General features: G+C 36.0%; 1 protein-coding gene and 1 long non-coding RNA gene across 4 annotated transcripts; one reads left to right on the forward strand and one right to left on the reverse strand.

The window, feature by feature from the left end:
• Positions 1 to 1765: 1765 nt before the first annotated feature.
• On the forward strand, positions 1766 to 7603 carry LOC132129399 (matrix remodeling-associated protein 8-like). 3 transcript variants are annotated; one of them, XR_009428507.1, is made up of 9 exons: positions 1766 to 2103; positions 2202 to 2510; positions 2597 to 2698; positions 3328 to 3819; positions 6039 to 6197; positions 6374 to 6404; positions 6532 to 6627; positions 6955 to 7032; positions 7125 to 7603. XR_009428507.1 is itself a non-coding variant. In XM_059540978.1 (9 exons), exons 1-9 carry the CDS (start codon positions 2025 to 2027, stop codon positions 7148 to 7150), a joined length of 1347 nt encoding a protein of 448 aa, XP_059396961.1. In that variant the 5' UTR covers positions 1776 to 2024; the 3' UTR covers positions 7151 to 7603. The 3 variants fall into 3 exon arrangements, 2 of the variants coding, with proteins under 2 accessions (XP_059396962.1, XP_059396961.1); XM_059540978.1 differs by having other exon boundaries at positions 1776 to 2103; positions 6557 to 6627; XM_059540979.1 differs by lacking the exons at positions 6955 to 7032; positions 7125 to 7603 and having other exon boundaries at positions 6039 to 6196; positions 6372 to 6404; positions 6557 to 6627.
• Positions 5277 to 8562, reverse strand: LOC132129400 (uncharacterized). The gene is made up of 3 exons (XR_009428508.1): positions 8408 to 8562; positions 6101 to 6183; positions 5277 to 5886 (listed from the first exon to the last, which is right to left on the reverse strand). It is a non-coding gene; the product is annotated as an uncharacterized LOC132129400 (long non-coding RNA).
• Positions 8563 to 8953: the final 391 nt, after the last annotated feature.

An 8953-nucleotide genomic window follows, 5' to 3' on the forward strand; every position in this document is an offset into this window, starting at 1 on the left:
TTGTGATGTGCATTGTTTTGAGAGCCCATATCACCTTTGTGAATGACTCAAATAAAACCCATCTTAATTTTTTTAAAGACACTATATTCTCTAGTCACCACTAGGGCGAAGCAAATCATCACAATGCATAGAGTACTGTAGTTAAGGCCTTTTCTTTTCTATTTTTCTTTTTTTGCAGTACTGACTGAGTCCTGGGGCTCATGACAGGCCTCAGTCCAAACCAACAATTGAAATAAAAAGGTCTTTAATAATTTTAAGGCTATTATGCTTTTGAATTACTTTTGTTATATGTCAGATATAGTTTATTTTAGCTAATTCTATTTATTACTAATGTTTTATATTAGTCCGCTGCCACCGTTCATATATATGACACACACACACACACATTTGTATTATGTAGAGAAGCTGCGTTTACATTAACCCGGTATAATTGAAGCTATATTTGCAGTTAATGTGAGAGAGTTTAGTATTTCATGATGTTTGATATTCTGGAGGAGGGGCATGTCACTGGTCCAGACCAGCAGACGGCAAAGATTTCGTGTTCTGTCGCTGGTCGACGAAACGTTTGAGGTGAGGGAGCAGTCCTTTGAAAAACAGTTTAATCGATCACCAGAATTAACAAATACCTTCACCACTTCCCGGAGATGTTTCTTATGTCATACAGTAAGTAGCCAAATCGTGTTTTAACGAATTTTCATATATATCTTTAACTTATTTTTGCTGTTTTGACATTTTCACCTACTTGGAATATTCTTCTGTGTTGCATCCTTCACAGTGAATAAGGAATCGTGCACTAACTTTTATCTAAGTCTCGTGCTTGGCTCTTTCAAAGCTTTTGTTTGTTTATTTTAATTATTTATTTATTTTTGGGTTAAATCTGTTTATATAAAATGTCTGTATATTTGGCAGAAGGATTTAGGTTAAACTACTTTTCTGCTGCTTTGTGTTTCTCTTTCTGTAAACCGGCTTCTCCCCCTCCGTATTTCTTTAAATTGTACAGTTTGGTTTGATTTAAACAGTGTGTTGTTTTGCTGCTCTAAATTAGGGCTCAACTCTAACTAAAGTCTGTTCTGTTCATCAGTTGTGAAAGAGTCAGTGCGTCAGCGTCATTCTGCAGCATCATCAATAGTAAACATTAATGTTGTGCTTTTTCAACATGTGCTACTTCTCAAGTTTCTCAGGGAAAGCAGTTTTCTTCATGAATTATCTTTTATTTCTGCTATTCTCTTTTTATTGCTTTTATTTATCTTTTTATTTTTGAGTGTAAAACTTGGTCTGAGAATATATATCAAGTTGAATTACAGAGGTGGATTTTTGCTCACCCTGCATTCTTATTTTATTTTTTTCTGAACTCTTTACTGAGTTAATTGTAGTCTTTTGTGTGGAGAGACACGTCAGTGTTTTATAGTCTTTTTGTTTAGACACTCATGCGTGTAAAGACAAAAACTTTTTGTGGCCATATTTTGCTCTCCAACTCAGTCAGGCTCTTATACAACACTGCCTTACTAAACACAATCTCTCTTTTATTCATATCAAGTTAGTTTTTTAATGCTACTTGAATCTTGTTTAGACGAGAAAAAAAAAAACTAGCAATTCACAAATTCACCCCTTGGATTCCTCACATGATCACACATCTGGTGTTGGATTGTGGTAGCTGACTGCTTTTGACCTTTTCTATTTCTTGACCATAGATAGATCAATTAGTTTTTTCTTCTTAAATAACTTTTTTATTTTATTTTTTATTTTAGTGATGTTTGTGGAGAGGCCTGACTTTCTGTCAGTATCTTCTGGATAACAGGTCTGACTGCTGAGAGGGAATGAATGGATCCTCTGTGCTGCACTTTTTTTTTTGTGTTGGCATTGCAGCAATTACAAGTCTTCTGCAGATCTGAACTAAGTTTTATTTTGTCTGCATTAACATTTTGAACACTGACTGATGCAAACAGTGATTTGGGGCAGAGTTCTGTGTTTGAAACATCTACAGGACAGATGCAGTTTTACATATTCGGATGATGTGATTAAATATGACTTACACTTTCAGTAATTCTAACGCTCGTGTTCTTGTTCTCATTTCAGTCTGGTCTGCCTTAATCTTACCATGTGGTGAGTGAGTAACAAAATTCTTTTTTTTTTTTTGCCGTTTCCCAATTTATCACAGTATGAACCCAAATGAAAATGTAATGTATGTATATGTCTTTTAGCCTGGGCACAAAACAACATGCCAAGTGTGGTTGTGGAGGCGAGGAACATTACTGTTCTAGCCGGGTCAGATGTTCTTCTGCCATGTCATACTCATAACCAGCGGATGGTTTGGAGGCAAGATCGCCTGCGGGACCGTCAGCGTGTCGTGCACTGGGACCTGATCCGGAACCAACCCGATTACACTGTGGAACGCATTTTAGATATGTCCTCAGGGGGAACAGAGCGCTTGTACAACGACTACAACAGGGGTCGAATTACTATTTCAAAAGACGCCTTTAGCGATGGAAATTTCTCACTAGTTATTAATAGTAAGTTCATCCTTTTAGACCATGTCACTCTTGATTCTTTCGTTTGTGATGTAATACCTGCTGGTGTTGCTGTTTTGTTTACACAGATGTGGACATGAATGATAAGGGTATCTATACCTGCAACCTACATCACCACTATTGCAAGGTCCACCAGTCCATTCAAATCCAGCTCAACGTCACTAAATCACGTAAGAGAAGAAGCTTGACATCGATAGTTTATCTAGCCTTTTTCCACCTCAGAGTAAAAAATTAAGAAATAAAAAAGTGATTGCGACTTTTACAGATCTTAAAACTGTGACTAAATCTTGAAATGTGTCTATATTTCACAAAAGGACTTACAATTATGACTATTATATATCATTTTTACTTTTAATCTCATGGAGCAATTTTACATTTTGTGTATTTCATGGTGTGAATTTTTTTTTTTAATCTCACAATTTGGCTTTATTTGACCTTTTAGATTTTTTTATTTTGAGGTGACAATGGGCTTCCCATACTTCCAGGCCTCCATAGTTTCAGGCATGTTTATGTAAAGCTGTGTAATGTGTGTCAAACTGCTCTACTAGCCCCACAGAGTGGAGTATATAAATACAATGGAGCCACAGTGGTTATGGTTTCAGGGGAGGTTAATCTAATAATGTTTTTGTTGTAGCTGTCCATGCATGAACTGGAATAGATATTTCAACATTGAAAAAATGACACAGTATAGATTTTAATCATTGATATCCAACCTTACGCTTTGAAAAAAACACTATATAAATATAAACATTACTATTTATATAGTTAAACTTCTTTCTAAAAATTTTAATATCTGCAGCTCGAAAGGAAAAGCGTGTCTGGGTTGGTGACAAATCCGTGCTTGTGGTTCTGGTGGGAAAGAGTGTGGTGCTTCCCTGTATGAACCCCAGACAATTGTGGACGGACAGTCAGAAGGACGAGGGCCAACAGCAAGTGGTCCACTGGGACTGGCAGGCACCTGGGGTCACCCGTGACCGAGCAGACCGCCTCATTGATATGTATGCCTCTGGAGAGAACCGGCAGTATGGGCCGCTCTTCCTCCGGAATAAGATGAACATCTCAACTGATGCCTTCTACATGGGAGATTTCTCCCTGAGTGTCTACAACATTCAACCTTCTGATAAAGGCTTGTATTCCTGCCACCTTCACCATCACTACTGTGGCTTGCATGAAAGACGAATCTTCAGGGTGATCGTCGGCCCTTCTGTCCAGCCTTCACCTCAAGCGCTCTCCTCTACTGATGCACCAAAAACTCCTTCTTCTTATTCTGTCCCACCTGCTGATGACCCAAGTAAGAGAATTGTTTTAAAATTTGATTTAAGCCTTTTATTTGTTGCGCCTTTGATTTTTTTGTTATAGTACTTTGTGTCATTTATTTGAATTTATTTGTTTATGAATAACTGTAATTGTATTAACAGCTATTAAAGTGACAAAGGAATGTCAAGATCCAATAAAATCACCATAAAAATGGTCTGTACAATTTATGTATTATATTCCAAGTTTTCTTAAAAGCTTTAAACCAATGCCATTTGGTGTTTGTGCAATTTTTGAATTTTGAGGTGATTATCAGTGAATAAAGATTTCAATTTTGGGTTGTTTCCAATACAAAGCTGTTATATGGCTTTGGAAGACTTGGAATATAGTGCACAAGTTGTATAGATCACTTTTATGATGTTTTTTTTTTGTTCTTTTTGGCCATTATGACCGGAAGTTGTATGACAAGATCTGTCAAACAATTCTTCAGAAAATGTGGATTTTATTTTCTTGTGTTTTTTTTTTTTTCAATGCCACATGGACTTTAAACTTTTCTTTTTCCTAGCCTGTTTTAATCATGTATCTCTGTGTTTTTCTAATCAGCTGCTTTGCTCCTCCTTTTACATGTAGACAGTATTTGGGTTTAGGGAGGAATGTTGCCTGAGAACTATCTTTACTTCCTGCCTTTTTCTCTCTGTTTACTTTTCTGCTCCATCTTCTCCAGTGGGAATTTTACTGTAGTCTTTCCATCTCTCTCTTTGTTTATTTTATTTTTTATTTTTGAGCTCTCAAAAATGCCTTTGCCTTTTACTCTTTGTTCAGATTGACTCGCTACAGTCTTTTTGGCTCTGTCATTGCTGTCTCTGTGTTTCAAAACACTTGTAAAGATGAGTTTGTACTAGTGAATGTTTTCAACAGAAATGTAGTGAATAGGTCATAAAGGAGGTGGGGGAGGTTTTATTGGAAGAGTGCTTCATATTTCCTCTGCTTAGCAATCAATGAGGTCACAACAACGTCTTGCTTTTTTCTGGGGTTCGCAGATTTTACCATCGTTGCTCAGACAATTTGTTTTTTTGACATGAAAAGCCACATCTTTACAACATCTGGCCCACTGTAACATGAAAGCGCAAAGCAGGAATGGTCCGTGTTAGATTCAGATCTTCACATGTCTGTAAACATTTTGGCCCACTCCACTGTAAGTAGAAAAACTTACAGTGTCAGTCAGCTTATAGATTTAATGTATCGTCTAAATGTGACCTTCTTTAAAAAAAAATATATATTTTTAAATGGGAGGAAAAACTAGCAATTTTTATTTAAAAAAATATTTCAAAATATGTTTATTTTTAATTATTTATTTTTATTTATATATTTTTTTTATTTCACTTATTATTTGTGATATACCTGTAAATATTTATTTCAGAATTGTAAATGATATATTACAAATATTTTTTTTTATTAAATATTAAGTATCCCCATCCCACTTCTTGCCACTTTTGTTCTCTCCAGCTGTCCTATGAATAATGAACAAAAATGGCCTTAGAAATAATACCCAACATTTCTGTATGTGTTGTATGCCAATATATTTTCCACTGTTAAACGTTAAACACCTCAGTATTACACAAATATGAGCAGTCTTAGCATGTGTGACTCATTTGATTCTTCATTGTTCATTGCAGTGAGACACACTGACTCATGAAGTAATCATAATGTTAGTCAACATGTTAGTTTTAGGATGAAGAAGTCATTTTTGTGTTGTTATGCTAAGAACAAAGTTTACAATACTGATTGAAAACAAACAAACAAACAGCAGTATTCAGTGAGTTTGTTTGGTTTATTTGGTCTTATAAGTGCTACTTGAATGCAATCCCTGAAATTCTCCCTGTTATTATGGGGCACTAAAGAAGTGGAAAATGTCTCCAGACAGACTGACCATGAAGTGGTGGTATTTCTCTCTGCCTGCACTATCGCTTCCAGTTCTGGTGGTTTGTGTTTTTTTCTCTCTCTTCTCCGTTGCTGTGGTATGATGTCAGGTCTGGAACTCATTAGGCCTGTTTTGGCCATTCTGACATGAAACCTTGTCCCTCTCCCCTCTCGCCTGGCAGGCCTGGATGAAATGGGAAAAACAAACTAGTAATTTGGGCTTTTCTGCTTTGTTTCTTGCCTTTCATAAAGTAATAAAGTAATTAAATGTTTTATTCAATCAGATATTTAAGAGTTCTCATTCATCTGGTGTTCTTTTTTCTACTTGGTGAGCAGATACACACATGGTTGAAGCGCCTCGCATCCTCAATGTCATTTTGCCTGAGATTCAAACTCACCTCTTGCACCAAGTAGGCTACATCCTGGCAATCTTCCTGCTGCTTCTGTTAATGCTCATTGGCATCATTATGACCACGAGACACTGCAGAAAAAAAGGTAGGATCATATGGATTAGATAAAGTGATTTTAAAAGAAATGCATTTGGCTTTTTAGTCGAACTGAATGTTGGTAACCTGAAACATTTACATATAAAATAGTACCTTTGAGATTATTGCCTTGAATCTTACTGAACTTTCCTTTCCTTTTACTTTTTCATATTATATCTGATTCAGGGCCTGAGTTTGAGGTTCGAAGGTCTGAACGGTAGGGGTTCAAAATGGACTGTTAATGTTTTCCAGTTTTGTCATTTCTGCTTCACTGTATCTTATTCGGTGTTTTTGAGTCAAGCAAGATCCACAATAATAATTTTACACTCTCTAATACATAAAAGGCAATGGCATAACTTTACTTGGCAGGGGGAGGAGGACATCCATTGAACTTGATGCCACAGAACTGCAATCCTACAATCAGGAAGACTTGCGAATGGGTAAGCTCAACCACATTTTTCCATGATTTATTTTAAAGCTGAAATAAGTCATTTAACAATCAAGACTTTATGAAAATAAAGAGAAAAGACAGTCACTGTAACTTGTGCCATAAAGTCTAAAGAAGTGTGATTTGGTTTGCAAGAATCATGTTTTTTCCTTCAAATATTCTCAAGTACAGTGACTCCTAGAATACATTACATTTTTTTTTTAATTGACTGGTTATTGTTTTTTAACAAGGAATTTTCCCTTGAAATATTTTTTTTTTTCAAAAGCTGAGTGTCTCAGTTACATTTGACATATATTAATAGATGGTGATTTTTATTTAGAATACAAGAACAACATAATTAAAGAAAGGGCAGCGGCAAACAACTTTCCCTCTCCAAAAGTTATTGATCTAAACAGAGGTAAAGTGGACTCAATTAGTGAAATCCGTTCCGGACAACGATTGTGATGTGTTTACACACTCTTTCTCTGTCTTCCTCTCTCTCATCTAAAGAAATGGAGAGAATGTCATGGAAGTGATTCATAGTTAGCTGCTGGCCGGTCCAGAGCGTGCTGAATCAGAAGAGATTCAAGGACTTTACATTTACATTGAGGACAAGAATGGAAGTACTGACTTTATACAGCATAATTACAGCTTACATGATGTTATAATACTCAAATTCAATACTGTAGGTCAATTTAATTGAAATCTTTTATCATAATAGCAGTTTATCGTATGGTAATCTATTGAATTTTAAGTTACACATATGTAAAATGTGGGAGATCAAATTGCTGAATTCAGTTTGGCACTCTTCTGTGTTAAATTTCTAAATTTCTAAGTTGAATTGCTAAAGTTCTGTGTGGTAGAACCCACTGTAAGTGTCTGGATCTGAATGGGAATTTCTTATAAAACTCAGGAAGCAAACAAATAGCTGTGGCTTCAGGTCTAAATAGTCAAAGATGGTACACAAGTGAACTTCAAAGGCAATTAAATGTACTTTTTCTGCTATTCTGATGTGTGTGTATCTATACGTTACGTTTTGTTTGAATTTTGAGTCCTATTGACCAGGACATCTTTGGTCCATTGTCTTTTTATGGGGTTTGTTTTACAGCATTATGTAGATTGTACAGTTACAGTTTATTTGCTTTCGCAATATGAGCAAGTCCCATTTATCTCTTTTGCATTATCATAATTTTTTCAGACATTTCCTTGGTCAGTGATGTTCATTTACATAGGTTAAGCATTCATCCAGTAGTTTTTATCTGCTCTGGAGTGTACATCTATCTTTAGAGAGGCAATATATGATCACATCAGTATAGATGACCAATTTACAAATATAATAAAGTTTATTCTGAAATATTTTGTGTAATTAAGATTCATTCTTTCCATATGTAAGACATTGTAGCTCTATTATATCCCTCTACTTGACTAAGTGCCCTTTAACAAATGTTTAGATCCACTATGTGTCTTAACTGATATCATATGTCCCCCATAAGGGTATCCAACTCCTCCAAGTTATTCACTGTTTAAATGTCAATCAGTGCATTTCAGAAGAAGAAAAGAATGGCACTTTAAACACAAAAACAATTTACCATACAGTTTAAGTACAAAAAGTTGTTTTGATTGACTAAATCCATGAGCCAGTGGTATCCTTCAGAATACGGTTAATACATACAGTAAATTCACTTTAATTGTTGTTTACAGTGAGGCAGAGATTTAAATGTAGATTGTGAGCACTGAGTTTAGCTGGATTTTTTATTCTAAATGACTTGATTTTCTAAACAAACATCCAATACCTTCGGGAATGCAGGAAGTATAGAGAAGAACAATGCTACCTTCTGCTGTTAGAAAATATATACTGTAATGATCCAAAATGTTTAAAGGTCCCCTGAAATGCATTCAAACCATAGATTCAAACACGCAGCGTTATTCTACGTGTTGACGTAATTTTAACTGAAACAGGAATACAGGGCGAGACCAGCCACGCCCCCTTTTAAATAGCCAATAGCGGTCGTTTATACCACAACTTGGCCCGACATTAGAGCTGTTGAGCTCCATAAAGCCTCGTTTGAAAGGGTATGATAGCCACAATCACATCCATATTTTGCCATAAAATATAGCATTCTGTGTAGAATTCAAATAGGTCTGATACGTTTTGTGATCTCCGCCGACGCGCGCATGTGTTCTGCTCCGTGCTATCGTGCCTCTGGACCGGAGCAGAGTGTGTGCGGGTAAGGTTAGCGTGACACAGTGCGAAACCAGACTTCATTTAACTCAGTGAAAATCATATTTACACTGTCTGAATCGTTACCTGTCCCCTTTGTCATTATGTGCCATTCACC

Source organism: Carassius carassius, chromosome 46, assembly GCF_963082965.1.
Source record: "Carassius carassius chromosome 46, fCarCar2.1, whole genome shotgun sequence".
NCBI classification, from domain to species: domain Eukaryota; kingdom Metazoa; phylum Chordata; class Actinopteri; order Cypriniformes; family Cyprinidae; genus Carassius; species Carassius carassius.